The sequence below is a fragment of the Charadrius vociferus genome, unplaced genomic scaffold (assembly GCF_000708025.1).
Source record: "Charadrius vociferus isolate BGI_N301 unplaced genomic scaffold, ASM70802v2 scaffold1020, whole genome shotgun sequence".
Classification (NCBI taxonomy): Eukaryota; Metazoa; Chordata; class Aves; order Charadriiformes; family Charadriidae; genus Charadrius; species Charadrius vociferus.
This window is the reverse complement of record NW_009646502.1, coordinates 109,947-123,236: the sequence shown is the minus strand read 5'-3', so window position 1 is coordinate 123,236 and position 13,290 is coordinate 109,947. Positions and strand designations below refer to the sequence as shown.

Below are 13,290 nucleotides of genomic sequence, written 5' to 3'. Positions count from 1 at the left end.
CCGGCTGCCCCAGGCTGGAAGGGACACTGCAGGCACAGCCTGCACAGCAAACACCTGGCCCTGAAGAGAGGGGCACTCAAACTGCTCCCAACACACTCTCCATGAACGTGAAGGAGGTCAGCCCAAAACATCCCCTACCTTCTGGTGCTCCCTGATGGCTCTGAAGCTGGGGGATTTCATGTGGTGGCCCCAGCAGCCCAGCCAGTCATTGCTTTCTGCAGGAAAAACAGAGAAGTCCATGACTGAGTACCCTGCCACCCACAACGCCCTCTCAACCCACCAGCACCCCATCTCCCGGAGCTAGCAGAAGGGGGCTAGAGATGCTGCACAGCAATAGCACAAAGTGTTCATACTGGCTACTGCGAAACAACAAACAAGGGCTATGAGTGGGATCCAGTTAACCAGGTGGGTCATATCCTTGCAAACATGATTGTTGCAGGGATCTGGGTGGACACAGGGTCAAATGCATGGCTTTAATCGCCCAATACCACTGACTTTCCTGCTTTACAGCAGGTGAACGAAGCAGTTGGCTAATCAGCACTGCACTGCAGACAGACATGTAGGATTGCATGACTTCCTAGGTCATGCTGTGCCCTGCTTCTCACATTAGAGTCCCAAAATGGTCGGTGCAGAGGTATCGTGACACACGCAGGAGCCCTGTAAGTACTGCTGGGAGATCACACTCCAGGATATGGATCATAGCTGCAAATGTTCAGTGATTCCCCATCCCTCTCCTACACATCTCTTCAGCAACAAGATCCCAACCCTGAGAACTCCCTGGCTATGGTCAGAAAGGATGGCTTCTGCCTCAGCACACGGGGACAAGGGACAGTGATGCTGGGGTTAGCACCAGATGAGTGCCAGCCTCCTTAGAGTGGCAGCACCATCTAGAGGCACAGTTCGAACAAGCTGAAGCACAGCTCTGCTGCCCCACAAGCTGCCTCAGCTCCTGACAACCTGGGATTAAGTCCTTGTGGTCCATGCCAGGGACAAGCCAAGAGGGAGATCAGGCCCTGCCAGGACCCACAGAGCTCGGATATTGCAGGTCAAACAGGCAGAAACAGGAACCCAGCATCCTACAGAGCCAAGCCTGTATCGCTCCTGCTTCGCTCTTCACAGGCAGTCTGCCTTCTCACACCCACGGGCTGCAGGCGAGGGAGGACATGACGTATCAGATGCTGCCAGCCTCCCACAACTTACTCTTGCTGACTCTAAAGTGGGACCTGCCAACGGTTTGCTTCACTATGTTCGGTGTGACTGTGCACATTTTCCATCGCAGCAGCTTTCTCTGCTCCCAAGGCAGCTTTTCCACTAAGAAGGCAAAAAGATAAGGACACAAGAAAGACACACACAATACCTTGATCTTCTACAGCTTCACCCAGGGAAATTCTTATTTTGCTGCACAGGCACCAGGCCTTCAGAGGAGGGTGTGTAGGCCCCTTTGCAGAACAAGCACGGAGCAGAAGAACCCACAGTTGGGGGAGATCCACGATGCTGGAACATTTGGTGGCAGCCTGACGCATGCTCCAGGCTGTGGGAGCAGCTGTCATTTTACTTCAACCCCTTGGATCTCACAGTGGTGCTGGGTCTCATCATGGGAAGGGTGAAGGGGAGCTGCTGCCAGCCAGCTCCCAGCCCCACGCTGGCACCACTGCTTGCTAATAACAAGCTGGCCACTCTCACCTTGCACAGCAACAGACCCCGGCTCACCTCTCTCATCCCGAGTACTGAAGTAGATAGTTGGAGGCACATTAGGGAATAAACTGCAGACAAGAGCTGGTTTGAGCACTTTCTCCTGAGCCTCACTGGGCTGGGTCAGGCACTCAATGCCATTCCTAGGAGAGATGAAGTGGTAGACAGTTGGCTAAAGGTGAATCACAGAATCACAGAATTTTCAGAGTTGGAAGGGACCTCTAGAGATCATCTAGTCCAACTCCCCTGCTAAAGCAGGATTGCCCAGAGCACATTACTCAGGACTGCATCCAGGCGGGTTTTGAAAATCTCCAGAGAAGGGGACTCCACAACCTCCCTGGGCAGCCTGTGCCAGTGCTCTGTCACCCGAACTGTAAAGTAGCACAGGGAGGAAGGGGGAAGCCATCAGGAGCCTTGATCCTGGTACTGGGAATTTGCATCATTGCAATGTGTGGAAGCAACAGGCGCTAAGGTCAGTAATCCAGTCTGCAGCAGCAAGCTTGCAATGAACGCACATACATGCCAAGTGTTGTAACCCCCAAGGATTTTGTGTTTTGCCAGGGCAAGGGGTGGAGTTTGTTACATGACAAACCCTACAACCTAGTCCACAGGAACAAGGGGTGGAGGCTCTAATGTGTATATGATTCAGCTGTTGTAACCTTTTTTGTTTTGGTGTGTTGCAGGGAAGAGGGCTGGAGTTTTACTGACTGTACATACAACTTCTTAACATAGCGATCCCTAACACCTGGGAGGAAGGGTGTATATATTTATAACATATTTATTAAGGTTGTGATAACACTAAAAATAGAGTTTATAATGAACATATATTCAAATATATGCCACTGCAGCCAGTAGAAGAAGCCACACCAGAGCAATCCACTAAGGAATAGAGCCACAAAAGAAAAGGAACCACAACACATTGACCCCAATCTCTCAGGCCACCCCTTACCTTGCTGAAGGGACTGAGTGTAGCCTGTGGTGAGGGGGTTGGAGACCAGGACAGGGGAAGAAGAGGTGTTTTCCCTAAGTCCTTGTACGTATATTTTTTTTTTTTCAGTACCAGAACTGATAATTAAAAGTTTGTTAATTAGCAAAAAATTATATTGATTAACATTCCTTGGCACAAAACTGGTTTTGCCCGCAACAGGCTGAAGGCAGGAGACAGCTGCAAAGGTTTCAAGGCCAGCCCAGTGCACAGCCTGCACAGAGAAGTGGCCAACATCCCTCTCTTCCCGCCGCAGGAGGCATTAGGCTCAAGCACTGCTTTCCCTCATCTGCCCCCAGAGGCCAGCCAGCCACATCCTGCCAGAACCAGCTGCTTGTCCAATTCGTCACCTCTACAGGACTTTCACAATCACACATGCACACCCAGAGCCCTGCAGCACCCCAAGGTTCAACACTTGCTCGCAGGAAGCCTTCTTCATCTCCCAGGTGAGTAAATGGTATGATGGAAACCAGCAAGCTGTCGGGCAGACAGTAAAGCCCAAGGCAGCCCTGGTGCACGGGGCAGCATAGCTGCAAGGACCAGCTTGTGTTGCTGGATGGGCAAGAACAGGTCCCACAGAGGTCTGCCAGGAGTCACAGAGGCAGGGCTCAGATGACCACAGGCTGATCAGTCCCTCCCAGAGAAACCTCCTTCCAAAAGCTAAAGAAAAACCCAGGCTCCAGGACTTGTTTCTAAGATGCAATGCTGAGGCACAAGACCCCAAGGAGCGTTTGCAATCTCTGGCTCAGGACGCCTCCCCTCTGCTTCATCTACAAGGCAATGGCACTGCAAGAGCATAATTCAATCCAGTAAAGCTAACCCAGCAACTGGCAGTGGCAGTGAAAACAGGACCCCTGCTTTGCTGTGGTGGATGCACCCTCAATATTTTGCAGGCTGCCATCTGTAGCAAGAGAGGTAGCTTTGGTCTGCAGGGTAGGAAGGACACTCATTTTGGTTGGGAAGCCTGTTGCTACCTTCACTCCATTTCCCCACATGCTACAGCTCTCCTCTGTCACCAGAGAGGGCAAAGATGGACAAGTTTGGACAAAGATTCCAAATTCAATGCACTATTTACAGCTACTAACCTGGATACAAGAGCCACAGAGCCACTGGATGACACGCCAGCGACAGAGGAAGCATCCGAGTCACCTGCAGGAGGGGACAGACTCAAGTTTTGTCTCTGTGGGGTCTGAATGCACACAGACTTAAGGGAAGAGAGAAAACAAATGCTTCAGGGGACAGACCCTTCCCAGCTGCCCCAAATCCTTGGATCCTAGGTTTTGCTCACTAATTGGTGGCATAAAAGGCAGGGCAAGGGGGGAGCTGATAGCCCTGCACAGAGAGGAGATGGGTAAGTTTTGGAGCAGGACAGTGGTGAACCCTAGCCTGCTCCCCAGAGGAATATATGCAGTTCCTCCTTGCTGCTACATCACTTTTGGGTTCAGCACAATCTCTAGGTCATCCTGAAATGACAACATGAATATAAGACAGGAGGGCAGCTGTGCTAACCCCTAGCTCCTAGATGGCCCCCCCACTCCCCACCTCGAGGCACAGAGCACAGGTCTCCCCAGGGAACAACCACTCACTGTCCTCATCCTCCTCCTGACTGCAGCTCTCATCCAGGCCATCAGGAAGTTCTTCCTCTGCTTCATCCTGGGGATGGCTTGCCTCCAGTGGTGACTGCTCAGCAGTGACACTGGGACAAAAGACATCACATCAGAAGGAGTGGCATGTACTTTCTGGGACCAAAAGACCCAGAAGCCCATGAGGCAGCACGAGATAACGGAGGCAGGGGAGTGACAGCACTGCCCTGCCCAGCGCTGGTGTACAATCACTCCTCCCAAGCTAGCAAGATGGAGTGGCCCCAATGCACCCTGAGAGGGAACATTTCCAGAGCAGACAGAAAGAGTCACAAGGACTCCCTTCCCCAGCAGGAGAGCAGGAGCTCCATGTCCTTGTGCCCTCCCTGTCCTGCATCAGCTCCGCATTCCTTTAGGAATCCATGTCCCTGCCCAGAAAAGCATTGCTGGAACTGACTCGACAGCATGCTTCACCCAGCAAACGTGTAGAGCCTGCCACAGCAGACAGGGCCACGTGTCTGTGCAGGGAATGAGCTAGAAACGCCACACAACGATTCCATGCTGTGGCTGAAGGAGAAGGTGGAAGGGCTTGGAGCCACTCTGAGTGCTTGCATCAAGCTGGGGGTGGCAGGAAGGCTCCCCCTGCAGCAAGGTGCCGCAGATGGGTTTTGCTCAGGGATGCAGCCCATGGTTATCCTTACAGCCACCCCCATAGTGCTCACAGTGCATCCTCTCCCAACACACACAGACACAACAGCCAGCCCAGCTCACCCGGCCACAGCTTCCCTCCTCCTCCTCCTGGCTTTACTTACTCAAGCTTTCCCAGGAGCACAGCCTGGGCCTGTTTCTCTTCTTTCTCCAGTTGGATGGTGGACATCTGAGTTGCCACTTCAGAGACAGCCGCGAGGTCTGGAGGCTCTGCCCTCGGCACCCGGTCTCTGCTGCGTGAGCTCAGCATGCTCACAAGCTGGCAGTCAGCACTGTGGTCCAGAGAGCCAGCACGCGAGGCCAAGAGATGGACACTGATACGCTTAGTGCAGACGATGGCACCATTGGTGCCTATAAGGCTTGAGTTACCATTAAGGCGATGCTCTAAGTTCAGAGGAGCGACGGTTTCTTTTGGGGTGAGCTCCGCTATGATGTGCTGCCCCCACCTGCTGTTCCGGTTGGACAGGCTGCCCACATTTGTAAGGCCAGAGCTTTCGACGTCGCGTCCAAAGCCATTGCATGTGGCAGTCTGTCCAGGTAGCTCCTGCACAGCCTCCGTGAGGCTGATCTCTGTCTCCTCTTTTAAGCTGTGTGCTCTCCTCTCAGCATCCTCCCACGAGCACCGGTCCTTCCTGAGGATAGCACCGCTGGGCACAAGTGTTGGGGAGGGGACCGCGGTTTGCTCCAACACAAGGTCGCTGCTTTTCACTGCTCTGTTGACTAGACTGCCAGGGAAGCTGTCTCCATCATCCCCAGAGTGGCAACACGGGGGAGCAGGGAAGCCATGGGTGTTTTTCACCTTCTTGATCTCTGGTGACTGCAGCAAAGGCACTTTAGCACTGCTTGGCCGTAGGAAGGAGTTATTATTGAGCAATGGTCTACAGGAGCTGGAAGCCTGTGGACCTGAGCTGAGGGCAGAGCCTTTCACCCCAGTCCCAGCGTGCTCCTCCGTCAGTGCAGGCAGCAGGCAGGGCTCCATCAGCAAGGAAGACATCACCCTTCCTGTGGCAGAGCTGGTGTCTGGAGAGCTTCGGAAAGGAAACCTGTAGGGCTTGGGTCTGAGGCAGGAGCGTCGGTAAAGCAGAGCACTCCCACTCAGGTCCAGGCAGGGCTTCGCCAAGGGCAGGCTTGGGAGGGTGTCTTCACCGGGGTGTGTGTGGCATAGGGACGGTGGGCACAAGAAGGAGGATTGCTGCAGAGGGATCCCTGAGGGCAGCAGGTTGTGATCCTGGAAAGCACTCACATACCTCTTCTCTAAATTCCAGATGGGTTTCGCCTGCTGCTGAGTGAGGTGCCAGACCCGGTATGGCTGAGCTCCCCCTGCCGGAAGGGTGCCTGACTCGAGCCTGAAGCTCTTCTCCTGTTTGGGGCCCAGATTAGCGTGTTCTGGTCCCGCAGAGGCCATGTAGAGCCATAGCACATGAGGCACAAGCAAGTCAGTCATCTACAGCAGCATCTTTGCTGGCCTGAAACAAGACAACAGCGTGAAAGGTGCTATTATTTCTGCAGGGCAGAGCACCCAGCCCAGTGCCCCAGGAGGGAAGCACAGCACGCTGCTTTCCCTGCAGGATGAGAAACCACGTCTCCATCTGCTGAGCTCCCTGAGAGTGTCTTGGGACCAAGTCAAAGCAAGAGCTGGCATCTCACGTGAAACCAGAGGATGCAAAGGACGACTTAAAGATGGCCCTAGGAAAAGCGCCGTCCGCAGGAAAACCCTGCAAACGCACAGGGGTGCCTGGCTGCCAGTCAGGGCCATGGGGCAGCAGCCCCAGCACAGCAGCCCCAGCTGCAAGGAGAGACCACCTGCCTTGGACCTGGCACAGCAGCTGCAGCCCACTCCCACAGGTCTGCATCTCCAAACTGTACTATGTGCTCCACCACCAGCTCTCCCAACTCGACCGCAAGCCCCAAAACGTCTGCTTCTTTTTCTTCTCCCCACTCCTTAAAGCTGCAGCTCCCAAGGTCACACAACTAGGTGAGAACCTCAGCCTTTGCTTTTAAAAGGAACACATTTCTCACTATTGTAATGCCATGGAAAAGCTTAGCAAGGGCTGAGGGCGTCCTAAAGAACTCAGGACTGAGAAGGCAGCATGGAGAAAATGCAGGGCTGTTCTAACATCAATGTCTCGGTTTCCAGCAAAGATTGGCAGTACCACACACACGTTCCTCCCCACTGCAGTCCTACAGAAAAGTTTCTTGCGAAGAGCAACTGGCAGACCACAGAGCTGCAGACATAATCCTGAATGCTCCTAAAACAAACTATTGCATGCCTGTAAGATCCTCTTGCCTGGGGAGAAGGGAAATAGAAAAAAAAAACAACCACCAACATGTGCCACGTATTTGTCTTGCTTTAATATATACCTGGAGGGCCCCTGGATACAGCTGCAATAGGAATTTGTACCTGAAGCAGCCTGGCTGGCTTGCTTTTCCACCTTCCAGCTCTCACAAGCTTGCATGTTAAAAAAAAAAAGGTATAAAAGGAAGGGTAAGCAGAGCATCAACCATCACCCTCTTAGTTTTCTTGCAATACTCATACACACTCCTTTCTCACCTGTAAATCAAACCTTGGCTGCAGCAGTTAAAGTGTAGCTAGGAGACCCCAGTGTTGCTCTGTAGCACCGTGACAGCAGCTCACACACACCACAGAGCTGGGTTAGACAGACTTACACCCCACCCAGACCTACACCCACCAGACCTTCTCAACATTTGAATCAGGCCCCAGTCTCCAGCGCACATCAGGTCAGCAGCATCCCAATCAGAGGCTGTACGAGGTGGGAACGACCCACACAGAATCCCATAGGAGCTATACGTCCTCAAGGAGAGCTGCTGCCCTGCTAAGCTCTCCAAGGAAGTATGGAAGGAGTCAGGTCCGCTCCATGCCCACGACTGCACTGCTCATTAGCGCTTGTACAGTCACGCTGAACACTCCCAGTGAGGACTGGGTAGCTGTGTCCCTCTGCTAGCTGCAGCCCAGAGGGGCTCCGAGCCCCAGGGAAGGGAATCCCACGCGCTGTACGCAACTGAGCTGTACCACACTATCCGATCACTACCCAATCTGCGCCCAGCAGAAAACCCAGCCGTGTTGTGACATTCACAGTGATTAGCACAGAGCAAAGAGGCTGTGGCTCAGATGCCGCCACTCGCCCGGGTCAAGTTTCCCCCAGCAAACAAGTGCGAGAAGCTTGGCTTCCTCACACCATTCCCCCAGATGCACCCAGGTCACAAACATGCTCAAATCACAAAGCAACCTTAGCACACCAGCGAATGTAGATGTGAAAAAGCAAAATAAAAACACGAGGAGGTGAATGAAATTGTCCCTGGCATCCTTGCCTGGATGGGACTGCCACTGTGGTGTCACCACATGTGCTGCCAGCTTGGCCATCGCCTGTGCTCTCACCCGGCTGTGAATGACCTTGCAAAACCAGCCTGCAGTGAAAGCCACCTGTGCCTCATCTCCACTCGGCTTTACAGCTATCAGTGGATCATCCTGCTATAAAAATAAAAGTGATTTGGCCTAATGAAGCTGTAACAAGGGACGTGAATCCTACAGCCAGCTTAGACAGAGACGCGAGTATACCAGCAGAAGCCCTGTGTGACCCTGCAACTTACTCCAGAGCAATGGCAGCACAGATGTGACCAGCACAGGCATGGGGGTACTGCTGGCATGGCACGGCCTTAGCCGCCACTGCCTGCTCAGCCAGGGACGGTCCCCAGGCCCGCAGCGGAAGAACGTGTCGAGCTTGCCCCTCTCCAGAGCGGTTTTGCCATGGAGCTGCAGAAGCAGCTGGACCAACACAGGGCAGGGGTGTACTAGAAGCAGCCACTGCAGAAGGAAGCAGCAGGACCTTTTGTACAGTTTCAAGGCGAGGACTGTGTTGGCCAATGACTAGTAACCACCACCGTTTCCCTGTGGAGACACAGGACCTCAGAGATAGGGGCAGGAAGGATGAAAGGAAGAACATGCCCCTGCACAGGTCAGGTCAGGATGTATCCAGACTGGCAGCACCAGCTTATGCTGCCTGTCCTTCCCCCTGTCCACACTCCTGTCCCACCTCCTGTGTGCCAGCACAGCCATCTCTGATATCTGCCTGCAAACCAGCTCTTATCCTAGCTGCAAGGACAGCTCAGCAAAGCAGCTGTTGAACATCCAGGAGAACCAGCAGAGATGGAGGCACCTTCACATGGCAGGCTGTATGCACAACAGGACAGCAGCTGCCACATCCCCATGGCTCTAGGCATGAACCACAAGGTAAATCCCCGCTAGTTACCAGTCCGGGAAGTTTCCCCTTTACGTTTAACTCGGTCAGAGTTTTGGGGTGGAGGAAGGTCAGAGACTGATGCAATCCCTAGTTCTGCCAACTCAACCCTCCGGCAAAGAAGCAGGAGTCCATTCTGCTGCTCACAACAGCAATAAAACTACACTTGGAAATTTTATTGTAGAAACATGAGCTGGGAAAAGCCCAGGGCGAACTGGCTGGGCTGGAAGTCAAACCCAAACATCATTACTAGTAATTAATGGATTTTGGCTTGGACTTATTGACACACAATATAGAGGCCAAAGTTGTCACTGTTGGAGTGACTGTACAGCTGCACTCGCTTACAGTTATTTTGCTAGCACCTTTTATTATTGCACAGCCTGCTCGCAAGCTTCGGGACGTCAGCTGGAGCGCTGCCACAGCCGTTACGAATGTCACATCGCATGCACGCAGGGGCCACCACGCACCACAGCCTGTGCGCACCCCACTAAGCGTCAGTGGAAGTCCCTTATTCCAGCCCAAGCCTCCCCATAGCAGGCACTTCTAACAGCAGCGTGGCAGTTCCTCACAAGACCCATTTCTAACAGGAAAGGACAAGACCGTAAGAGCCCGGGTTTGCACATCATCCCTCCGTCATGTGAATTTGGCTGGAGAGGTTATTTTAAACGCAGCTGTGGTGACACACTTAAAATAACAAGAGCTTGCAAATGTATGAGCTGCAAGCTGACCTGTTAATGTGCTGTCAGCCTCACACAGCCCAAAGTCAGGGCGGGGGGGGAGCAGGGAGTCATACAACTGTGATTTGCTATTGTTTTTCATGCCATTGCAGGGTGCAATTTCTGCTCTTTAGTATTAGACAGGACAACATCTTTTTCTAAATGAGGCCTGAGTTCACACCAAGTTTCTCACTCGGAACTCTGGGGCTTTGGATTAAAGCTTGAACAAGTGAGTTAACAACAATGCAAAATAAACAGGTTTTAATACCAATACACATTTCAAAATAAGGGTTTGTACCCCTTCAAAAATATTAAAAAGCAACAAGATCAAGCGCATTGATCTGAAACTAACTGATTAAGAGTGCCGAAAGCTGCTCTTACACCCGGTAGCTAGGTACAAACTCTTGTGTTTCTGCAGCATGGAAAATACTCTCACCTACATCAGCTCCAGGAAACAAGTGGCCTCAAGTGCAGTCACACACTGAGCCAAAGCAGCATGCGAGGTCGCCCGCAAGTTCAAGATGAAGAGCAGAGGGTCCTATTGGCCATGAGAAGTCCGTGAGGAGAAGACAGCTCAGACAGCTCAGCCACCACAGAAATGCCAGCAGCACAGGGACCAACAGGGACCAGCTGCACGATGCTTTGCCATAAAGTTAAGCATCACTGCTCCCTCCCAGCTCCAGTATCATCCTGCAAAACCATGTTTTGGGTTCAAAACCAGAGGCACAGAATGATGACCAATTTCTCGTCTAATGAAGACACTAAGTTTTTGCTTGGCCACTCAGGTCAAAAAAAGATACCAGTGAGAAACAACACACCATGGGAATGTGTCAGCAAATTCCACCTGCATCCCGGGATTACATTTGTGCCTGGCATTTGCGCTGGGGCTAGTCATTTCAATTCAATGGCTGCGGTGCTGAACTCCCTCCACACTGAACAGAGAAGGCATGAGAAGTGCACGGCTGCCAAAAACAATCCTTGAACTAAGCAGAGCGTTGACCTGCAAGAGCAACAGAGCAGCTCTGGCGTACACTCCCGTTCCTGAGGTGGTGGGGAGGGAGAGAGGCAGACCTTAAAGCCATGGGAGAGCTGGAATTCAGCTGCCACCTCGCTTTGAGCCACAGCAAATGCCTCCCTCCACGCACACACAGGCTGGCGTGGGGACTGAAAGCTCACGCGTTTGAGTTCACATGGGACTTTCTCATCGCTCTCAGGGCATCAGAGCACAGTGCTGGATGAGATGAGTGATTCCAGTGTGGTTATGCAGAAAATCCAGGGCTGCCGCTCTGCCGTGGAGAGAGCACACCAGGGACATCTAAAATAAAGGGCTGGCTTGAAAGAAGTCAGTGCTTGCCCCAGGCAGGCTGACCTGGCTGTGACCAGAGAGTACAGTGGCTACACCAAAGCGCAAAAGGTCCAGAACGTGGAGTCCCCATCGCTATCGAAGGATATCGACTTTTCCACCCTAACAGAGTCCCTAAACAAAGGGGACCTGCTGCACAGCAACAGCAGACCGTGCAGCTCTGCGTCTCCCAGGCCCATTGTCTGGGCTGTGGAAGCAGTTGATTTGCAGCCTAAACTAGGGTAGGGAAACAAGTGTGGGCTAAAAGCAACCAGCTAAAGCATGGAGTGTTTTACAGCCTTTCAGCGAGGAGGTCTAAAGCACCTTCCTGCAGATCCAAGCAGACAGTGAACAGAAGGGATAGCATTCTCAATTGTGCTTCACAATGGGAGAAAAGCTACAGAAGAATTACACAGCAAGACCTGGGGAGAGTTTGGCCATCAGCACAGGAACTGACAGGCAGTCAGCACAGATCAGTCTGATTTTAGGCAGCCTGGCCCCGCTCTCAGCCTTTGGCACAGAAATAAACTAAAGGTGGAAGACTTGGGGTGAGTAGAACAAGTATAAAATATCAATATGTAGCAAGAAAACAAGAACTGCCCAATCAGTTCAAAACACATAAAATCTTTGTCCATCCTCTTTTCTTGATACTTTTTTCTGAAACTTATCTGGAACTGGAAGAAAAAGCTCCCAGGTCTGGCCTTCAGTATGTGATGAGGACCCTTCCACGTCTTGGCTGGGGTGGGAAAGATTCCTTTGGAGGCACTGCAACCACTTCACTCCATACAATGGTTTCTCGGAGCTCAGGAGTGGAGCAGGAACAGAGATTCAAGTTGGCAAGAAGCTGCCAAATACTCCCAGACTTGCTGCATGGAATGAACCTGGGAAATGCCAAGGAATAGCTGTTGGCAAGGCCAGTATGGAAGCCAAAGCCCTCAACCTGTATCGGTGACACTACATGTCCAGGCAGGCATCATTATCTGGGGACAATGGCATTTGGCCCTGTCAGTGTCCTCGCAATGCAATCCCTGCTATACTGAGAAGGGCCCCAGGCATGACCAAAGAGCGGGAGTGGCAAATTTGTCATCAAGAAAGTTTGCCTAATACAAAACTTAGCAACTGTAGCAAGAGCAAAAACCAAGGACAGGCAAGTGCCACTATCTGCTGGGTACAACCACTAAGAATAAAGGAAAAAATATTAGATAAAACTGTAAACAGACCAACAATTCGCTGTTAATTCCCCCAAACTGCCTAGAAACCACCAGACCATCACACGCACGTTTGGTGGGGAGTCCAGAGCAATGACAAAGCTGCATCACAGGAAGTCACATAGGTAGGGTTTTGATGTCGAGCTGTGGGGCTGAACTCTGTCGCCCACAAGATATCCGCAGCCTGGCCGGGCAGGGAGACAGCAGGCTGGCACAGCGCTACAGGGCTTCCCTACTCCTGTGCCCCTCATTCCCAGCCCAGACTCTGGAGGCACTCAGGAAACACTTCAGGCTTGTCTCAACTCTTCTCACAGCACTGCCGTTCAGCTTTCAGACCCATCAGTTCCTTTTTACAACACCAGAGCAGCCAAGCCAAGACCCTTGTGGAAGGATTAACAGCCGGGCTGTTCCAGTGCCCCACTTGGGTCCAGTCAACCCCAGCTCCATCCTCACTGCTGTTCCAAGCACCGCTGGAGAGGCTCACTGAGGAGACAGCTCTTCTTTCTCCCTGGTGCTCACCCAGGAAACACACTCTAGTTGTCATTTCTTCAGGTAAAAGTCTTCAAGGCGAAAGGCGCTATTGAGACGCTCTGTCCTGCCCCAGGAGCGCTGGCCAGAACGCCAACCCCAGCATGTCCTGCCACAGAGCATCCCCATGCCGCCTCCCCAGCCCCACGGGGCCCGGCCCAGCACACCCCAAGGGAACACAAGGCAGGGCCACGGCAAACCCCCACGGGGAGGCCTGGGGTTGGGCAAGGTGCCTCCTCGGGGCGGGGGCACAGGCCGGGTGGGTTCTAGGGGCA

The 13,290-nt window shown here is 52.6% G+C and overlaps 2 protein-coding genes across 2 annotated transcripts in view; both read right to left on the bottom strand.

Moving 5' to 3' along the window:
- Positions 1–6,370, bottom strand: part of TTLL4 (tubulin tyrosine ligase-like family, member 4) — a 21,373-nt gene extending 15,003 nt beyond the window's left edge. The window contains exons 1-6 of the mRNA XM_009883976.1: positions 5,070–6,370; positions 4,264–4,373; positions 3,763–3,826; positions 1,711–1,835; positions 1,201–1,311; positions 139–215 (exon numbers count right to left, since the gene is read on the bottom strand). Coding sequence (XP_009882278.1) covers positions 139–215; positions 1,201–1,311; positions 1,711–1,835; positions 3,763–3,826; positions 4,264–4,373; positions 5,070–6,370 — 1,788 coding nt within the window. The remainder of the gene's footprint in view (positions 1–138; positions 216–1,200; positions 1,312–1,710; positions 1,836–3,762; positions 3,827–4,263; positions 4,374–5,069) is intronic.
- A 39-nt stretch (positions 6,371–6,409) lies between these two features.
- STK36 (serine/threonine kinase 36) overlaps positions 6,410–13,290 on the bottom strand; it is a 19,603-nt gene continuing 12,722 nt past the window's right edge. Inside the window, 1 exon segment of the mRNA XM_009883965.1 lies at positions 6,410–6,431. Coding sequence (XP_009882267.1) covers positions 6,410–6,431 — 22 coding nt within the window.